The 22190-nt window shown below is 38.2% G+C and overlaps 1 protein-coding gene across 1 annotated transcript in view; it reads left to right on the top strand.

Moving 5' to 3' along the window:
• The window catches only part of ARHGAP42 (Rho GTPase activating protein 42), a 403816-nt gene that overhangs the window by 332128 nt on the left and 49498 nt on the right, over nucleotides 1–22190 (top strand). Inside the window, exons 8-12 of the mRNA XM_006887325.1 lie at nucleotides 51–180; nucleotides 10601–10701; nucleotides 13039–13148; nucleotides 13965–14043; nucleotides 15327–15366. Coding sequence (XP_006887387.1) covers nucleotides 51–180; nucleotides 10601–10701; nucleotides 13039–13148; nucleotides 13965–14043; nucleotides 15327–15366 — 460 coding nt within the window. The remainder of the gene's footprint in view (nucleotides 1–50; nucleotides 181–10600; nucleotides 10702–13038; nucleotides 13149–13964; nucleotides 14044–15326; nucleotides 15367–22190) is intronic.

The raw sequence follows: 22190 nt of genomic DNA, 5'->3' as shown, positions 1-22190 counted from the left end.
CCTACGTCATACGTCATTCAAGTTAATAAAACAATTTCTTTTTACTTAAGACAAGAAATAATTTTGAAAGCACTCGTCAAGAGGTGGAGCGGTTGATGCAAAGAATGAAATCTGCCAACCAAGACTACAGACCTCCCAGCCAGTGGACGATGGAAGGCTACCTGTACGTCCAGGAAAAACGTGAGTGGAAAAAGACGGGTAACATGTCATACCTGGCATTGTTTTAGTGATATGTGACTTGGTTAGCATTTCCTTCAAATAGGAAAATTGAAGTTCTTTATAAACCAAAAGTAGTCCCCTTCACATTGGGTTGATTCTGATTCACAACAACCGTATGAGACAGAGTAGAACTGCCTCAGAGAAGTTCCAAGGCTGTAAATCTTTATGAAAGCCAATACCACACCTCTCCTAAGGAACAGATTGGTGGATTCAAACCATTGGTCTTTTCCCTTAGCTGCTGATTATTTAACCATTGTGCCACCAGGGCTTCTGCAGTCCCTTGTAGATTTGTTAGATGCAGTCTGCTCTTTTAACACAGAGGAAGGTTTTACGCATCTCATCACTAGCACCTCAGAGGCTGTTACATTTGCTGAAGTGGGAACGTGATAGCCTTCCCTGATAATGTGGTAACAGGAATTCCATTTTAAAATTTAATGGTTACACCTAATCTTATTTAAAATTTCATGGAAAATTGAAAATCAAAGCCTTTATCAGGATGATTATCTTGGTAACTATAATAATGGGTGGTGGTGTTTTTTTTTTCTCGGGCAGCATTGTTCCATTTCTTTCTCAGCTCTGACAAGCTTTCAGGAGTAAATTTGACAGTTGTGCAAATGTCAGATTGGCACCCTTTCTGAGGTTAGGAAATAAGTATCTGATCCAATCCATAGAGAAGCATTATCATTATGTCTCAGAGTGAAAAAGTTTTTCTCCCCCAAAATTAATAAAGAGCCATTCAAAGAATTTAGTAGGTTTTTTCCTGCATATCACTTGTTCCTAAACACAACAGTTTGACTGCTTTATAAATTAAATTAGTCCGTAGTGAGTTGTGCTGCTGACCCAAGGGCCACACTTCCCTGAATGTTCAAATTCACCAGGGGCTGAATTTTAAAAGGTGAGCAGTCTGTTCATGTGCAATTTTTAGCCTTAGAAAGTGAATGCTTTCAATTCTGACTTGACAACAAAGTGACGGGGAGAAATAGAAAAGAGAGATCGAGATTGGCAGAGACATCAAACCAGTCTATTCTCAGACTGTCTGGTGAATAAGGTGAAGGAATGTCATTGGTTTTCATTTCCAGCTCATCATTGACCAAAATCAAAGACTTAGATTTTGCAGTAGTATTGAATTGCATGTAAAAGCTTCAGAATACTTATTCTCATTTTCTCAGTCTTTTTCCCATAGTGGGAGAAGCCTACGCAGTACCACATTGATGGTTGTTAGTACAATCAAGTGAACTCACAGTTACCCTGTGAATGACAGAACAGTGCTCGGCCTAGTCCAGTGCCATCCTCTTAGTCTCTCTAGGTAGAATAATGAAGTTACTTTGGTTGGTCAGATAACGGGAAACCAGAGATAATGGGCTGACTATAAAAGCCTTGGCAAATATGCAACATGATCAATAGAGTATAAGCATATTAAAATGTGCTGATGCCCAAGCAAAGGCCAGATGACACAAATAATGACTTGATTTGGTAAACCCAGCAGACATTTATTACTGCATAGAGCATGCACTAAAGCTACACGTAAGACCTAGATTCCAGAATTTTCTCTCTTAAGCCTAATTTTCCCCCCTGTCTGTTCTTTTTAGATCATGAAATGATAAATTGAAAGATCTGAGCAGCTATTTTATAATTGGACCTAATTCTTTTACTTAAATTTCATGGAAAAAATGGCCTAGCATTTCATCATATATGGGAAATAGGGATTTGACTTAAGAACTAATAGAAATTATTGAATTGTTATTGAGAGCCTCGGGGTATGATTACACATTGGGACGAGCTCACATTTTCCATCATTGAAGGGTGTGATTAGGCCAGATAGAAGTATTTGCTGATAGGGTTGGACATGTATACATGTGGTAAAGAAGTTGGTGGTAGATTTATTTTTTGTTCTTTGGAGCCAGCTAATGTATTCTTTCAAAGTGAAAGGAACTGGTAGAAACTTGTGTCTGCCTCATAATGGTTACAGAAACTTCAGATTGTTGAACAAAAATTTGGCTACAGAATTTTTAATCACTTATATGAGAATCTGCCTGTGCAGTGTCCCAGTTTGCCTTGCTCTCATGCTGGACATTTAGGTCCATCTATCTATAACTATGCTTTAGAACACACCCTTTGATAACAAGAGCATGCTTGGGTTGAGTGTAGCGTTTTATACACCTTCCTGATGTTGACATTTTTGTCCTAAGATGCTAGACTTCTCTTCTAGGTCAGTCTAAACTGGCGGTAAAACAATTTATGGTACCAACCAGTCTTTCAGGGGAGCTCTGGTGGCATAGTGGTAACAATCTGCGCTGAAGTCCCAGAGGGACACAGTTCAAATCCACTAGCTGATCCACGGAAGGAGGATGAGCAAAATCTTCTTCATGCAGTTACCGCCTCTGAAAACCTGTGGGAGGATCAGCTGTGGGTCAGTTCTGACTCGATGGTCCTTAACAACAACAGCAGCCACTCTTTGGAGCTTTCCCATCTCTCTCAGTAACACCATGCAGTTTCTTGATGTATATTAAATTGTTCATATTTTTTAAAATGTACAATTTGATAAGTTTATCAAACAATTTGTCATATGTTTACACTTATGACACCACCATCACAGTTAACACCAAGAACATATTGTTTACCTTCAAAGGTTTTCTCCTTTCCCTTAATAAGCATCCCATCTGTTCTTCCCAACTATTTATCCTTCTTCTCTTTTTCTACTCCACTGACAATGAGTTGCATCCGACTCATAGTGACCTCCATCATGTTTCTGAAGCTGAAAATCTTTACTGGAGACTGGCTCTCTTTCCCCTGCCAACAAGGTGGTAGATTCAAACTCCTAGCCTTTTAGTTCACAGCCCAGCATGCAATTATTATACCACCAGGGCTCCTTTCTCCTTGCTTAGATATTTTAAAAGAAAATGGATAAATTTGTGTGTTTGAAATTATTTCCTTTAGTTTTACATGAGGCACAAGTGCAAAGTCCCTTGTAGCCTGGAGTCTTTGACAGCATTTATCACAGGAAAAGCAAATGTAATCCATTCACCAAGACGTAGTGATTGCACACCCCTTATCACCAGATGAGTATGTGATAACGTATTCTGGAGGAGAGAAGTAGATGTGAAATAAAGAATATGACTTGAGGGTGTTTATTCTATAATCGAAGTGCAAGAAGTGCAAGACAAACTCCTGCAATTAGCAGTGCATGATCAGTAGTAAATCTCAGTTCTGTAAATTGAGTGATAAGTGGAGAAGCAAGTGATGGCCTAGAAGCAGGTGGCTGTGGTTGGATACAGCGCTCACCTCTCCTGAGGTGTGTAGAGTCTGTTTTACTCACCTTCAGATAAGTACTAAATAACTTCCTAGGTCTTTTCAATTTAAGGAGGAAGAAGGTGGATTTCAGAGTCAGAACAGTTAACAATTCTCCATCACTCCTTAATTAAAGGTCTCCACACAAACTACACTTCAAACTCGGTGCCTTCATTTATATATGAAAAAGGGATATTTCTATGGATAGGATAAGAGTGCATAGACAATGAACACTGCATTGGAAAAGATGAAGGAAAGAACTGTTTAAAAGGAGTGTATAATTAGGCATTATATGTACAACAACAGCCCAGAATAAGAGGTACATTGCAAAGAGGACTTTGAGAGGGAGGAAGGGAGATTATAATGCAACAATGAATGAATATTTTTTTTTTTAAAAATGGTAAACTGGGGAGAGATAAAGGATGTAAAATGTACAACAATGAACAAATGAAAGAAATCTTTTTTATAAACTTTTGATAAAATCACAAAATAAATTTTATTTGAGAATAAGATAATATATTAAAAAGTATATTTTTATTAACATTGGTTAAGTAATGCTGTATTTACCATGATTAATATAATATACTCTTTATAATTTATTGTTGATGCTGTTGTTGTCATGTGCCATCAAGTCACTTGTGCCTCATAGCAACCCTATGTACAAGAGCCCTAAACCCTGCTCTATGGTGTGCCAACCCCATTGTCTCTGACACAACTACTCCCATTACCCCAATCACTGAATTGATCCATCTTATCTAGGGTCTTCTTCTCCTGCACTGTCCCTCCACTCTCCCAAACATGTTGACCCTCTCCAAGGACTGGTCCCTCCTTGAATGTGCCCAAAGTATATCAGATGATGCTTCAGAATCCTTGACTTCAAGGAGCAGCCCGGCTTCACGCCCTCCAGGACAAATCTGTTTGTTCTCTTTGTTGTCCATTGTATATGCAGCACTACTTTCCGGCACCACAGCTCAAAGGAATCAATTATCTTTCTATAATTCCTATCCACTGACCAGCTTTCTGATGCATAGCATGCAATTGCAAAGACTGTAGCCCAGAGCAACACACCTTAGTCTTTAGCCTGATGTTGTTGCTCTTCAGTACTCTGGAGAGGTTCCTAACAGCTGACTTTCCCAATGCTGTTACCAAGAGTGTTGACTGTGGAACCAAGCAAACTAAAACTGTTATTAACTCTCTCAATCTTTACACCATCCAAACAGGTGCTGCCAATTGTCCCAGTGGTGAGAATCTTTGTTTTCTTGATGTTGAGCTTCATTCTGTATTGAAGGCTATAGTCCTTGACCTTCTGCAGCAAGCACTTTAGATCCTCCTCAGTTTCAGCAAGCAGAATTGTGTCATCTGCATAATGCAGGTTGTTGATGAATCTTTCACCAATCCTGATGCTACATCCCTTTTCATACAGCCCATCATCCCAGATGATCTGTTCTGCCTACAGATTGAAAAAGTATGGAGACAGAATACATCCCTGTCGCACTCCCTTCCCAATTTTGAACCGTGCAGTGTTTCCTTGCTCTGTTCTGACAACTGTCTCCTGGTCCATGTATAGGTTTCACATAAACACAGTCAGATGTTCTGGGATTCCCATTTTTCTCAGAGTCAGCCACATCTTGTTGTGATTCACACAGTCAAAAGCTTTTGCATAGTCAATGAAGCACAGATAGACATTCCTCTGGTACTTTCTGCTTTCTGCCAAGATCCATCTAACATTAGCTTTAACATCGCTAGTACCATGACGTCTTCTAAACTCAGCCTGCACATCTGGCAGTTCTCTGTTGATGTGTGGCTCCAGTCATTTTTGGATAATTTTTAGCAGAATTTTGCTTGCATGTGATATTAATGATATTCTTCAATAATTTCCACCCTCTGTCGGGTCACCTTTCTTTGGAATGGGAACAAATATCAATCTTCGATCTCTTCCAGTCAGTTGGCCAGCTGGCTATCTTACAGATTTCTTGGCACAACTTATTGAGCACATCCAAGGCAGTGTCTGTATGTTGTAATATGTCAATTGGTATGCCATCAACTCCTGGAGTCTTGTTTTTTGCCAGTTATTTCAGAGCAAGTTGAACTTCCTTCACCACAGGTTCTTGCTCATACATTATTTCATGAAATTCTTCTGTGTCAGCCTTTACAATTACCTCCTTTAATTATTAAGAAACTAAGGTTTATTGTGATAAAATAACACAAAAATGCTATTTGTGTTAATGTTTAAAGTTCAATTCATTGGTATTAATTATCTTCACTTTGTTCTGTCATCAGTATGCTGTCACTCTCTAAAAGTTTGGTGGTTTTATTTTGTTTTGTTTTTATTGCTGCAAATAGATACAGTTGGTACCCTAAGCAGTAATTTCACACTCACTCTGTAGCCGTGAGGATGTTGTGTACGATTGAGTAAGAATCCCCCAGCGTTTCAGAGGCAGTACATCGTGCAGCAGGATACTGCTCATCTGTCTCCCAGGGAGCAGGTAGCACTTGGATTCGAACTTCCTGCCTTTAGCAGCACACTTTCCTACCTCTAGGGCACCAGAGCTCCCTTGGAGTCTTCCTAGCCACTAGTCATTTTGTCTGTTCCTGATATTTGAGAGAGCACATATGAGAGCATGCATGTTTGTGTTTTACTTACTTCACGTAATTTGTTTCAAAATTTATCTGATATCATCACTTAAATATCACAACTTCACTTCTCTTCGTGGTTGAACCTTACTTAATTCTTGAAACAATATGAAATATATCATTCCTCTGAAATGCTCCAACCTAATGCTCTTTTGGTGAGTGGTTTTCTTTTATGTAAAGTACACCTTTCCATTGTTGGACTTCAGGGACTCCATCCGATGCTGATTTGTTGAGTTTGTTAGGGTGTCATCAAGTCAAGTATGACTCATTGTGAACCACAGAGCTGAACCCTGTCCTCTCCTGTGTCATACTCATCACCTCCAATACACTGGAGCCCCCTGCTGGAGTCACCATGACAATCCATCTTGTTGGACGTCTTCCTTTCTTTTGCTGATTTTCCAAGTATGGTATCCCTTTCCAAGGAATAACTTCTCTTCGCAAAGTCACTGCTTCCTGTTCCTCAAATGTTCATCTTAAGGGACCTCAGATGATTACTGGATAAGATAATTGAGCTAATTTTGTTTTGTAACTAAGAGAGCTGTCGTAAGTTTTTACTTTCTCTTTTTTTTTGCACTACAGAATTGCTCATCCAAGGACGTTAGCCCTTGCCTGTTGCCAGGCAACTTTAAAGAAAACAGCATGTGTGTGCAGTAACTTTTCATCCCTTTTTGACAGTTTTATAATTTTATTTTGTAAATTGTCACTAACATTTGATGTTGTCACCATTTGATATTTGAGCTGATATTTTCACCATTCTCATAAGAATGAGGTGACATTACAGTGACTTTTATTCGTTTTTATTAGTATTTTTATCATTCATGTCCACATGCCATACAGAGGTAACTTGTGGTTGCTGTGAAGCTGAACACAGTGACACTGACATGTCAAAAGCCATAATGGCTACACATGGTAGACAGTGTTTGGTTGAGCTCCCTGATTAAAACAGGCTTGGAAGCAGGAGTGGCATCCACTTCCGTAAATAGCTTGCCTCCGGAAACCCTATGAACGTAGAGAAAGGATGAAAGTCACGCATGCAAGTGTTGAGGACTTTCATTCATAGGGTCACTATGAGTCACCTACAACTCAACAGCACTTAACAACAACAGCATACATTGTTACATGCATGTACATTGTGTTTTATACACTTTCTTCTTTACATTCTATTTCGTTGACTAGAATAATTAAAAAAAAAAAAAACAAACACCCAAATAGTATTTTGTTGAGGATACACCCAGCAAAACATACATCAATTCAGTTATTGCTACATGTGCAGTAACAGGAAACATCATCTTAGGTCTAAAATGGTATCAGAGAATGAAGCAGCTCTATTTTAAAATTACAGCTAATACAACTACACAAATCACTTTCTGAGTAGCCAAGTAACTGTGAAGAATTCCATCCAACCATATTAATCAGCTCTAAGCTTTCAAGTATGTTTTACCACATGCAACAATTATCAACAAGTACTGTTAAGTAGTATGGTGTGAAATGATCCCCAAACGGAATTGAAGTTAATTGCTGTAATCCCTTTGTGATTGCAAAGTGTATGACTCACCCCATAATTTTAAAATCTGGAGTGGCTTACATATTAAATTTAAATGTGACACTAAAAGCACTTTACTAAAGCAAAAAGAAAAAGTTAAATGGCTCATAAAACATTTCTCTCAAGTGGTGCCTTTTATAAAAAAAAAAAAATTTAAAATCTCATTTCCTTACTCTGAAGCATGGTTCTTAAACCTAGCCAGCAGTAACATAGCACACAGTTGCTCAGCTAATCCAAGCATTAATCAAGGTTTAGGTTTAGATGGGAAAGTATATAGAAAACCAATTCCTTAATTAACCACTATGGCATTTGGGTACAAGGTACTAAGTTTTCCCATGGCAAGCTGAAGGTTTCTTTCTTGGACACTGAAGGAATTGAACTAAGAATGTCTCCTTGCACACTGATGTAGCAGCATCTAGTTACTTAGGGGGAATGTTGTTAGGTACCACTGAGAAGGTGCCAGTTCATAGTGACCTTGTGTACAACAGAGGGTAACCTTGCCTAATCCTGTTGCAGCCTCAATGATCTCAGCAGTGCGTAAGCTTGCTGTTGTGGTCACTGTACCCATCATCTTATTGAGATTCTTCTCTTTTACTTACCATCTCCGTTTTTGAGAATGCTATACTGGCCCCTCCTAATAATGTATCTGAAGTGTAAAAGATGAAGTTTCGCCCACCTTGTTTCTAAGGCACACTCTGGCTGCACTCTGGCCACTAGAAAGAATCTCTTTCCCTCTTTACCAGTGAATGGGAATCTACTCATAGCTGACCCTGCAGGGGGTTTCAAAACATACAACTCGCACAGAAGGAGGTTTGCAGTGGGTGGCATCTGTCCACCAGGGAGGTACCTCCTTTGGGTTAGCAGCACAACTTCCTACCCACGAGGTCACCAGATAGTGGACAGTAATGTAGTGTCTGTGATTGGGCAGTGTTTATGGACACAAAGGGCCCAGTTCAGTTTCCTTTGAATATGAATAGTGAAAGTATTTTAATTTTAATTAATAATTTGATCCCCCCCAGAGCATTGATAACAGAAAATTATTTTAAGATCAGTAACTCTTGCAAATAGAGATACCATTTGACCCAGCAATTCCACTACTGGAAATATACCCCGAAGAGACCATAACTGACATCCAAGCAGATATATGCACACCCATGTTTATTGCAGCTTTCTTCACAATAGCAAGGAGTTGGAAACAACCTAAGTGCCCATCAACAAACGAATGGATAGAGAAGCTGTAGTATATTCACACAATGGAATACTATGCTGCATTGAAAAACAAGGAACTCATGCAATATTATTAAAAATTTACTCTGGAGAACATTATGCTGAGTGAAATATCCCAGTCACAAAAGGACAAATATTGCATGGTGCCACTGTTGTAGAATGGGACTGACCTTGGGGTTGGGGAGAGACTGAGTAAGATGGGTTCAATAATGTATACTGCACTGAAACAGAGGAGGGAGAAAACTGTTTAAAAGGGATATGTGATTAGGTATTTCTGTCATGACAGGAGTCTAGAGCAATGGCTACATGGTGGAGTGGACCTGGGGGAGGATTTGTAAATCAATGAAAGAATTTTTCTTTTACTTTTCCAAGAGGATAGTGTTCTGGGGGGAAGGCTTGGGAGGGGAGAAATGTGCAACAATGAATGAATGGAAGTCCAAAGCCTCTGTAAATTTTTACTGAAATTAATAATAAATTTAAATTTTAAAAAAATTAAAAATGAAAGATCAGTAACTCTAAGTGCCAAACAATACTTGAGGCTTTATTGTAGAAGTTAAGTGTAGACCTTTAAGCAGCACATCACACCTTCTGCTTCCATTGAGCTTTAGAGCCTATCTGGTGGAAGAGACAGTAAATAGATAACTTAATACAACTCGTACTGTTTTAGGCAATTATGGAATAAGAAATCTACACAAGATGATCAGAAGTGTTGAGATGTTTCATCTCTCTCCAGGAAAGGCCTTTTAATAAAGGTGGCAATTAAGAAAAGACATAAGGAAGGTGAGAGCACAAGTCAGGCAGGGAGAATCCAGGCTGAGGGAACAGCAAGTGCAAACGTCCTGGGATAGTGATACATTCACTGTGTTCAAGAGCCACTCATCAAGGTCCACGATGACTAGAATAGCATGAACACGGCACTAGGAGGTAAGCAAGGTGATGAGAGACCAGATGATGCAGGGCAAGGCGGACCATGCCAGGGCATAGTGAACCATGTGGGGCATAGTGTGTCCTGCAGGGCATGGTGGACCATTCAAGCCATGATGTATATGTATGGCTCAGATAGACTGTCTGGTTTTTATCTAGAATGAGATGAGAAGTTGCTCACAGGTTTTAAGCAAGAGAGTGAAATGACCTAACCAAAATTTTAGCAGCCTACTTCTGGCAGTGATGAGAATATGAGGAAGAGGTTATACAGTGAGACTAGATATGCTTTCAGTCTAGACTCCACTGTATAGAGGCAGGATTTAGTGATGGATTGGTTGCAAAGTGTTAGCTAAAGATAATAGTTAGGGTAATCTCTTTTAAGTGTTTAGGCCTGAACACCTGGAACAATGGAACTGCAGTTTAAGGAGACAGCTTTGCTCTGAGAGAAGCGGTCTTGAGTGTTTTACATATATTCTTTCTCATTCTTCCTACCTTATTTGGCTGTTAAGTATTCTACTTTCATAGATAAGATACCTGAAGCTCAGCTGTACAGTAGTTTCTTTTATATGGTACTACATTTATTAATGTGAGAGAGGCAAGGTTTTTGTTTTGTTGTTACTCTGATGTTTGTTTTAATTATAAAATACTGTTTATCACTTTTCCTTCCAGGATACCTTTCATCCAGTGTTCCCAACTTTTCTGGAATATGGAGATAATTAATTACTGTATGCTTAAAATGTTTATTTGTTTGTTTCTTTACTTTAGGACCACTTGGTTTCACTTGGATTAAACATTACTGCACATATGATAAGGGCAGTAAAACATTTACAATGAGTGTTTCAGAAATGAAATCCAGTGGGAAAATGGTGAGTGGGTTTATTTAATTTTTTTACATTAAATATATGTAAGTAAAATAGGTAAAACAACAACTTCACCCCCCCCTAAAAAACCCCCACCTCTGCTTGCCTTTGTAATAACAGGTTCACAATTTGAAAAGATTGGGACATCGAGAAAGTTTTCTCTCATTTCAGTGATTTTACTGACTTGGAAAGAGTTAGCCAGGGTTTTCCTTTAACTAAGTCTTGAGGTATCTGTGCACAGTTGAGTTCAATATAGAGCCGACTATTCCTTCAGTGGACTCTTGGAGGGTTACCTCTCATTCCTGGGGCAGATTTGTTTATCTTGTGCGGTTGGGTGGCCAGCAGCCAGGAAGGAATTGTCAGCGACTGGACCTTGCTCTAAGCTTCTACAATTTTCCCCCAGGTGTTCTCTGTGGGAGGCTGCATTTGTCCTTAAAGGCCTTTTCCTCCTACATGCAAGGATGTGTACTGTTTTACTGAAATGCAGGCCAACATGGTTTCCCAGAAATAACCAATCACTGTTCATTTGCCCCAAAAGTCAATTGGTCACTGCTGTCTCGCATGGCTAGTGAACAGTAAAAGAACATGAAGTACTTTATTTGAGGAAGTGCTGCAGAAAGAAACACCCCATTGCATATAGTACATAATCTTTTCATGAGTTAAGATATGAATATGGCAAATGATAGAAGTTAGGACTGTACAGCTAGTCATCTCAGAATCATCACCCTAGAACTTTAGAGCTGAGAATATTTCCTAGAGATCATTTAGTCCAGCTTTTACCAGGCTACAAAATAGTTTGGAGAAAGGAGGTGACTCATCCAACTGAATGTAGCATAGATCTTTGTACAGCTAACTGTTGATCTAACTTGGACACATGCTCAAATACATCAGCTGAAACTTATTGTACTTGAGCATTCATTAGAGTCTAGTAATTCACATTGACTGACATAAAATAAATAGAACATACCAGAGAAAAAGAAATCTTAAATCACTACTATCAAAAGAAATTATTAAGTGCTATCAACAAACCTAGTTCCTCCTTTCCGGGTTTCATAACAGTAGACATTGCCAGAAAGTCCATCCATCTGTGTGCCAGTCCTTGAGCTAAATTATACAAGTTGACCATATCAAAAGACTGTAAAAAAATCTATGAGACTTGTAACCAAAAAATGGAATTAACTAGGTATTGTCACTGGATAAATATATCCTTTCAAATATACTGGCATCTTTTAGGTATAGCAGAGAATTCCAGTGAATTGAGCCTATCATGGATCCTGTGCAAAGAATTTTAGTGTTAGTACCAGAAAATAGCTGCTAGCAGCTACACAAGCAGTTGTGTGGAATAAATGATTATAAAAGCAATGTTTATGCACAAAACTCTCAACTCCTGTTGTGTTGGTTCCAATTCATAGCAACACTCCTGTGGGTTTTGAGGTTGTAAATCTCAAACGGAGAAAACTACCCATCTTTCTTTTGCTGAGATGCTGGTGAATTCAAACCATCGTAGACACGAGATCTTTGGGTTAGGAGTACAATTCCCTATGGGCTACAGCGTCAGAGCTCCCTAAGAGCAGGATGTCAAGCATGCAGTAGAACTTTTTTATTCTGGTAGCTCCTTGGAGACTTTGAGCCAGGTTCTTCCACAGGTAATCCGTGTTCGTGTGCATGTTAATGCACACGAATACACACATGCACTCTATAAAACCCTCTTAGTGATTTTAAACATTTTAACTTGCAACAACAGTGTTGCTTCCTAACAATTATTCTATATATTGACTTGTGACATTACAGAGTTCTAGATTTTCTACTTGGACATTGAAAGTAGGACATTTAGAGGGGAGAGTATGTACATTATGGTATAATTTAAAATTATGAATAAGTCTTTAAAACAAATCAAAACTCACTTCTGTGTAGTTGGGGCCAACTCGTAGCTGACTGTCCAGCAGGTTTCCGAGGCCATACTTCATGCGGGAGAGGATTGCACATCTTTCTCCTGGGGAGCCACTAGTGGATTTGAACCATCACTAGACACCACTTTGGGTTGGCAGCACTACTGCCTACAGCCTACACCACTGAGCTTCATGCCATAACATTCTTTGAATAAAATATGCATATGTGGTTAGTATGGCTTCACATTATAACTGGCTATTTAACATTAGATAAATCTTTGTATTTCTTGATAAAGGAGGATTATGACAGTTAGTATGACAGCTTGTGTAAGCTGTGATCCGAGTTAATATGTTAATGCAGCAACTTTAGATAGTAGAATTTAATACAGTTTAAGGTAATTATCACCATGCAAATAATATATGTTGTTCTTTTTTTTTTTTTTTTTTTTTCCAGAATGGGCTTGTTACTAGCTCACCAGAAATGTTTAAATTAAAATCTTGTATCCGGCGGAAGACTGATTCCATTGATAAACGGTTCTGCTTTGACATAGAAGTAGTTGAAAGGTTTGTGCTTTTCTTTTCACAACATATATATTCATAAGGTAAACTATTTCTCTTTCTCTCTGTGCTACAAATAAGAAACAGTATCAAGGGCTGATTTTTCAGGCTCTAGCTTTTGAAACAAATTGCATGTTCATTTCATTATTTTCACACATAAATTGAGCTAACAGTGATTGGTACTGGTAAGGAACTGTGCTGACAGGGCAAAGGTAAGCAGTTTGAATCCACCAGCGTCTCTGAGAGAAAGATGGGCAGTCTCCTCTCATGCAGCTTATAATTTCTGAAAATTCATTGGAATTGTGAAATATTTAAATTACTTTGAAATTTGTGAAGATAGCTTCCCTCTCATTTTTTGGTAATTTTAGCATTAATAGTTTTAAAAAGGCTTTATTCTAACAGTCTTAAAACTGAAGTATACACTGATTTTACTACTTGCAATTATTAAGAGTTAAAAATGTTTTACCCTAAAGAGACCATAAACGACATCCAAGCAGATATATGCACACCCATGTTTATCGCGGCTTTGTTCACAGTAGCAAGGAGTTGGAAACAACCTAAGTGCCCATCAACAAACAATTGGGTAGAGAAGAGTTAAAAATGTTTTGCTGTTTCCACAGTGATTACTATGAAATGTTCTTAATAAGGTATCCTTTATCTTTCATTTCTTTCTCTTTTATCTCTTTGAGAATCTCTTTTTCTTCCTTTTCCTCAAATGTTACCTTTATAGTTAATTAATACTTTTTTAAAAAAATAACTTTTAGAGTAAAAAAGAAATTTTAAAGACATGACATGAATAAATGTACACAACCTTTTTCGTAGACATGGGATCATCACCTTGCAGGCCTTCTCCGAAGCTAATAGGAAACTTTGGCTTGAAGCCATGGATGGGAAGGAACCGGTAAGTGTATGACCTCTCCTTCTAATTGAAGTGTTATTGCTACTTTCCATAAGTGCAAAACTCTATATTAATTTTTTTAAAATATCTTACTAATATAGCTAAAAATGTTAAAGTAGTAAATCAAAAAAGTAGAGACTGTTTTCCTAGTGTTCCTTTCACATGCACTGACTTCTTTATTTGATTCTTGGGGATTCTCCTATTTTTATAATTTGTATCTATCAGGTTGGGTGCACTCATTCGATGCATCATTTGGTAAATAATTATTGAGTTTCCATCTTTTGCAAGGGCTCTGCAGGGCACTGTAAGGAGAGTGCTGAACACCTTTTAGAGTATTAACTGACCCTCTAACCTAGACCATTTTTAGAAAGTATGATTTTGTAAAGCTGCACCACCTGCCATTTCTCCTTTCTCCATACCCCTATTTTTGTAACAGTTGTTTTGACGTTGGTGAGATAATACACTTACACTTGTCAAGGAGGCTTATGCCAAAATAGAATAACTCATTTATCTGTTTACTTTCTGAAGAACTCTATTCTAGTTGGGCAGAGAGGTGTGCATGAAGTATGTGTGTCCCTTAAGAACCTTCCTTCGAAGGCCCAGAACCTGCAGATAACCAAAGCAGTGCTCAACAGCCCAGACACATGGTAGCCCTCCATGACCTGTGGCACTGGTCCACAATAAAACGTGTAAGGAAATCGAGGTTTAAACCTTTCAAAAACTTTACAGTACTTTGACAAACTCATCTTAAGTTTGTTGAGTTTAATTATGAAAAGGTAGGCTTTGCATCAGTTTTTTTATTATGTTTGCTACTTCAGTTTAGTTTTATTTTTAGATTCATTTTAGTCTATGCCACAGGACATTCTTTCTTTTCTTTTATTTTTTTTAAAGAAACCAAACAAGCAAGTGTGTCTCTCCACAAATAGTGAAGAAAGCGTAACCGGGAGCATAGATTTCAGACAGGTCATCAAGTACAAACTAAGACTGTGCACGCTGACAGCAAAGCATCAAGCAGAAGCAAAAGTAGACCAAGTCACATTAGAGCTAAGTCTAGATGTAGAAATCAAAGGGATGAACTTAGCATTGTGCCCCGGGCAGAGCAGCCTGGGACGGAATGTATTGGAAGGAAGGCAGTGTCACTGGACGAAGCAGATTGGGTGGGAAGCTAGAAAGAAAGTGCTGCAGAAACAGCAGTTTTTGGACCTTTCCTTTCTGTATCAACTTGCTAATCTTTTTGTGCTGACTCCCTCACAGCTAAGCACTGATTGGTATCCTTTGTTTTTCAGATTTACACCCTACCTGCCATTATTAGCAAGAAAGAAGAAAGTAAGTTATTTTAATAATTGTTACTTTCTTATTTTATTTCATTATCTAGCAATTTTTATTGCCAGACTCTTATGTGACATTAATTTTATACAATAGGTATTAGCTCTGGGGAAATGACAGGAACATAGTTACATTCCTTCTCCAGGGTTGCCATAATAAATCACCACCAATTGGGTGGCTTAAAATGACAGAAATCTCTTTTCGCAGTGCTGGAGGCCAGCTGTCTGAAGTCAAGGAGCCAGGAGAGCCACACCTACTGAATTCCTGGTGACAGGATTCCTCTCTTGCTGCTCTGGCTTTCAGGGCATCCCAGGCAATCTCTGGTTTACAGCAGTATAAATCTCTCTTCCCACAACGGTCTTCTTGTGTGTCCCTCTTGCCACCTTGCCTCTTTTTCATATGGGTGCTGTTATTATTTGCTGTTCAGTTGAATCTAACTTGGAGCTACATTATATGACAGCGTAGAAGTTCCCCTGCACTTTCCTAGGCTTCAGGTTTTAGAGGAGCAGATTTCAGGTTTTTCAGAACTACTGGGTGGATACAAAATGCCAGTCATTCAGTTAGCACAACTTGTACCACCAGGGTTCTTTATGTGAACGTTGTTGCCAGATACCAACCATCAAGTCAGCTCCAGTGCATAGTGACAATTTATACTCAACAAAAGGAAACCCCAACCAAACCTGCACCTTCCTCACATTCTCTCATGTACCTAGGTCCACAGTTGCAGTTACTGTGTCAGTCCATCTTGTTCAGTGTCTTCCTCTTTTTCACTGAACCTTTTCCAAGCATAATATCCTTCCTTAGAAACTGGTCCCTTTAACACTGTGCGCAAAGTATGTGAGATGAAGTATCAGCATCCTTGCTTCTAAGGGAACATTCTGTCTCCACTTCCTCCAAGACAGTCTTGGTTCTTATTTTGACAGTTTATGCCATAGTCAATATTTTTCTCCAACACCACAGTGATTTTAACAAACTTTTATATTTTTATTTCATTCATTGTCACACATTTTAACCCCCCTCCCTTTCCCTGTCCCCAATTCACTTTCTTTTTTTGTTTAATACTCATTCATTATTGCACGATTACCTACCCCTCTCCCCAGTCCTATTTGCAATGTACCTCTTAATCTGGACTTTTGTCATGCGTATAATGCCTAATCATATATTCCTTTTAAATAGCTCTTTCCTTGATCTGTTCCAATTCATTATTCACTATCTAGACACTCATCCTGTTCTTCCACCTCCCTGTCAGACCTACTTTATAACAGTGATCCTATGCAGTATTTGTCCTTTTGTGACTGAGATATTTCACTCAACATAATGTTCTCCAGGGTTACCCATGTTGTGTAATGTTTTATGAGTTCATTGTTTTTCAGAGCTGTGTAGTATTCCATTGTATGACTATAGCCACAGACGGGTAAAAAAAAATTTTGTTAATGGCATATCTGATAAAGGACTCATCTCTAAAATTTATAGAATATTCCAGCACCTCAACAAGAAAAATGTAAACAAAAAAAATCACAAAATGGGAACAGGATATGAATATATATACTTTACCAGGTAGACATTCAGATGGTGAAGAAACACATGAAGAAATGTTCAAAATACCTAGCTATCAGAGAGATGCAAATAAAAACAACTGTGAGATATCATCTCACCCCAACAACAATAGCAAAGTTCCACCATGCAGCAAACAATAAATGTTGACAAGGTTGTAGAGAAATTGTAATCCTTATTTACTGCTGGTAGGAATGCAAAATGGTGAAGCCACTATGGAAGGCAGTGTGGTGCTTTCTCAAAAGGTTGTAAATAGAATTACCATTTGACCCAGCAATTCTTCAGTCTTCTGTATTCGCTGTCCAACTTTTACATGTGTGTAAAGCAATTGAAAAATACCATGGCTTGGGTCAAATGCATTTTAATCTTTCAAGTGACATCTGTGTTCTCCAGCACTATAAAGAGGTCCTTGGAACAAATTTGCCCAAATGAAAAATAGAGTACATCTTTGGATTTCTTAACAGCAGCTTCTATGGATATTGATAATGTTGTTGTTATTACATACCAACAAGTTGGAATTTACTTACTGCTGACTTTCTAACAGGTTTTCAGAGGTAGTAAATTGCAGAAGAGATTTTCCACCCTTCTCTTGTGGTGCACTGGTGGATTTGAACCACATACCTTTGGGTTGGCAGCACAACTCCTCACCACTAAGCCACCAGATCTTCCTATAAGATTACGTTGTTCTTCTTCTTGTTGTTATATGGCATTGAGTAGCTTGTGACTCATGGTGACCCTGTATACAATGGCTCTTAACCCTGCCCTATCCTGAGCCAGTCTCAATGATACTGACATACCTAACCCCTTGTCCCAATTATCATGTCAGTCTATCTCATCTGGGATCTTCCTCTCCTGTACTGTCCCTCCACCCTTCCAAGCATAATGTCCTTCACCATGGACTGGTCCCTCCTGGCTATATGCCAAAAGTATGTGAGACAGAGCTTTATAATCTTTGCCTCTAAGGAGAAACTTGGTTTCACCCTCTCCATGTCAGACCTATTTGTTCTTCTGGCAGCCCTTGGTATGTTCAACTCTCGTCTCCAGCACCACAACTCAAAGGCATCTATTCTTCTGTCATCCTTAGTCATTGCCCAGCTCTTCTGAAGCATAGCAAGTAATTATGAAGACCATGGCCTGCATCAGCCACAGTCTAATTCTCGACTGACATCACTGCTCTTTAACACTTTGGAGAGGTCCCTAACAGCAGACTTCCCCAGTGCAATTCATATTTTGATTTTCTAACTGCTGGTGGCAAGAATGTTTATTGTAGAGCCAAGCAAGTTGAAATTCTTGACAAGCTCAATCTTTTTTTCATCTATCATGGTGCTGCCAGTTGGCCCAGTGGTGAGAATCTTTGTCTTCATGATGTTGAGCTTCAATCCTGAATCTTCTGCAGCTAGTGCTTCAGATCCTCCGCAGTTTCAGGAAGCAGGGTTGTGTCATCTGCATAATGTAGACTGATGAGTCTTCCTCCAGTCCTAATGCCACACGTCTCCTTAAACCCTTGATAACATCGATGTTTTCTCCATTTATCTTGATAGTGCCCTTTTAGTGCAGTTGTGAAGATTTTTGTTTTATGGATGTTGAGATACAATATTTACTGAAGACTTTGATCTTCAGTAAATGCTTTACCTCTTCACTTTCAGCAAGCAAAGTTATATCATCTGCATATTGGATTTTGTTGAATCTTCCTGCAATTCTGATGCCATATGTTTCTTTAGATAGTCCAACTTCTCATATTATTTGCTCAGTATACAGATTGACTAGATCTGGTGAAAAGGTAATCCTTTCCTTTTATAACCCTGTGGCAGTTCTTTCCTGATTTTATATTATGTAGCACCCCTAGGGCTACTCAAAAAGCAGCTTCTTTGTATATGTACAGCTCCCATATGAACATGATTAAGTGTAGTGGGATTCCCATTCTTCTCACCATCAGTCATAATTTCTTATGATATGCACAGTAATATACTTTCACATAGGAAAACACATATAAGTGTCTGCCGGTGTTCTCTACTCCTAGCCAAGAGCCATCTGACATCAGCAGTGACATCCTCTGTTCCATCATCTCTTTTAAAACCAACTTGAACTTCTAGCAGTTGCCTTCCCCCGCAAGACTTTCTTTACATATGATATTAATGTTACTGTTCAATAATTTTAACATTATAACAAATTACTCATTCTGTTTCTTGGCATAGATGAGTAAGCACCATGAGGGCTGCATCGGTTTGTTGAAACACCTCAGTTACTAGTCTATCCTTCAATTCCTGGATCCTTGTGTTTTGCCAGTACTTGAGTGCTACTTGGATGACTTCTTTTAGAAGCATTAGTTTTTGATCATATGCTACTTCCTGAAATGGCTCAGTGTTGATCAGTTTATGTATATGTGGGGGAAAGGGTAGTAACTCTTTGATTTCCTTTTGATGTTTCTTGAATCATTCAATATTTTGCCCGTGGCACCCTTCTGTTGTTATGTAGTGACTCATAACTGACCTCTGAGAGGGTTTTCTTAAGTTGTAAATCTCATGGAGGAAGATTGCCTATCTTTCTCCTTCAGAGCAGTAAGTGGATTTGAAGTACCCACCTTTGGGTTGGCAGCACAACCCCCTACTCACTAGGCTAGACAGATCTAAGTAGAGCCCCACTTTACTCCAGTGTGACCTCATTTTAAAATAAGTAATTCATTTGTGAAGATTCTGTGTCCAAATGTAGTCACATTATAGCAGGGCTTACAATTTCAACCTGTTATTTTGAAGAGCATAATCAACCCATAAGAATACTGTTGATCTTGTGGTGCCAGATTTGCAGTCTTCAGGCAAAGCTTTTCTATTAAAACCAGTAAGTACAGTGTGACAGTAACCAAAATGAATTTTCTTTTTTTTTTTTTTAGCCTTTATTTCTTTATGAATATTTTCCCTTCCTTTTGCCAGGCATAGATTTGAGACAGTTAATATACTCTGTTTGACTTTTTATGGTGATAGAGGACTTCTTTAGCTGGCTTTCCATTCTTTGGTTTTTTCAGAAGTGTAAGATTCAAGATGTAAGCATTTTATGCTGCTTTGAGGAGATAGTATCCTGTAATGTATGCGATAAGTTTGCATTATTACATAACCTTGTTAGTGATACATGATATCAGTCAATGGATAGAAAACTATTTACAGTCAATTATCACTGAAACTTTGCTGTATAACTATTACTTTTAAATGTTTTCCATCATGTACTGAATCTAAGTTAATTATCTGCTGTTTTCCTGATACCATTTTCCTTAGTTCATTTAATGTATTTTCATATGGACTTAACTTACATATTCTGCAATTAAAATAGATTTGTGTGTATTTTTCAGGATTATGTATATATTTTTAAAAAGCAATTTTAAATCGTGGCACATACATTTATTTCTTGAGACTGACTTCTAGCTTTGTCTTTTAGATTTCTCTTCAAATAAAAGACAAAAAGATATTGGGGAGCAATACTCATTAGAAAATGCTATCAAGTGTATGAAAAGACCATCTACCATTTTAACTGACTTCAGTGCTTTGTAGCCGTTCACTTTAGAGATTATGTAAAGTAGCTTTCAGTGATACCTGATCTGGTAGACATAACCTAGACGGCTGCTGAACTCAGCTGTTCGAATCTGCCAGCTGCTCTGCACAAGTGAGGTGGGAAATCTCCCATAAATATTTACAACCTCAGAAACCAGATAGAAAATAGCTATGGGCAGAAACCAACTCTGTGACACTTACCTTTTTTAAATTTCTGTTTCTTATTGATTGGCTTATAAAGTCCGTGTACATTGTGTTTCACAGTATTCTTCATTCACATTGTGTTTCATACAATCATTTACATTCATTATGTTATTGTGTTTTAATTTACTGGCTTATTTACAAAGTTCAAATACATTGTTTTTCACACCAGATTTTTCCCATTTCCTTCAAACACCCCCCCATCAAATTGTATGACCCTTTGATTAAACCCTCCCCTCTTTCCTATCCTCACCCCTTTCCTTCCGCCCTCTTTCCCTTGAATCTTCATTCTCATTCTACAAGAATGGTTTTATACAGTCTTTGTCCTTATGGGACTGAGTTAGTTCTTCACTCAGCTTAATGCTCTCCAGTCCCTCCCAGATTAGGTAGTAATTTACAAAATCATTGTTCCTGTTGCTGTGTAGTATTCCAGTGTGTGAATGTAGTGTAATTTCTCAATCCATTTGATTGTGGTTGTACATCTGGGCTGTTTCCATGTTCTTGAGAACCTGGAAGTAGATCCAGCTATCTATAGTCAGCTGATACTCAATAAGAAAATAAAACCTATCAAATGAAAAATTGACAACCTTTTCAACAAATGGTGCTGGCAAAACTGAACTGCTACCTGCAGAAAGCTGAAAGAGGATCCACACCTCACACCATATACAAAGATCAATTCAAGGTAGATCAGAGACTGGAAGTAAAACACAAAACCAAAAAGTTCATAAGACACAAACTGGGATCAAGCTTAGAAGACCTAGTCTGTGGTATAATGAGACTGCCAAATACAGCCAGAAAAGCACAATATAAAGAGGATAAAATTGATGAATGGCACCTTCTAAAGATTTCCTTCATATAAATGAATGAATGAATAATATTCCATTGTTTGTGTATACCACAATTTATTTATACATTCATTCATTGATGTACTTTTATATATTTATTTTATTGTATGTATTAAGGTTCAGTATATATTAATGTTCATTCTACATAACAGGGCACATTTTGCATTTCTGACAAATAAAATCTTCCTGAGCACTTAACAACTTTTGTAATCTCGTAGACAGGCATATAAAGGCAGAGATAAATGCCTTTAAATATTTTAAATGAAATGCCTTTAAATATTTTAAATGTTCTAAACAAGTTATCATTTCTTATTGTTGTGTACCATCACATCAGAACCAACCTATGAAAGACTCTCTAGTGGGTTTTCAAAGCCAGCTAATCACGCAGGAAGAGATGTTCATTTTTCTCTCTCGTAACAGCGGGGGTATTTGAACTCTATGTTTTTGGGCAGATCAGTGCAACTCATTACCACTTACCCACCAGGGAGCTCTGGTGGCCAGTTCTAACTCAACAGCACACAACAACAACAACAACAACAACAAACAAACAGTACATTTCATAATGATTTCAGAAGGTCTAACTATAAAAGGCAGCACGGGATGACAAAGCAAAATATTACAATGAAATGTGCAAGGAGTTGGAGTCAGAAAATCAAAAGGGCCGAACTCGCTCAGCATATCTTAA

The sequence above is a fragment of the Elephantulus edwardii genome, unplaced genomic scaffold (assembly GCF_000299155.1).
Source record: "Elephantulus edwardii isolate Elephantulus edwardi_28Jun2011 unplaced genomic scaffold, EleEdw1.0 scaffold00056, whole genome shotgun sequence".
In the NCBI taxonomy this organism is placed as follows: domain Eukaryota; kingdom Metazoa; phylum Chordata; class Mammalia; order Macroscelidea; family Macroscelididae; genus Elephantulus; species Elephantulus edwardii.
This window is presented reverse-complemented; position numbering and strand designations above follow the sequence as displayed.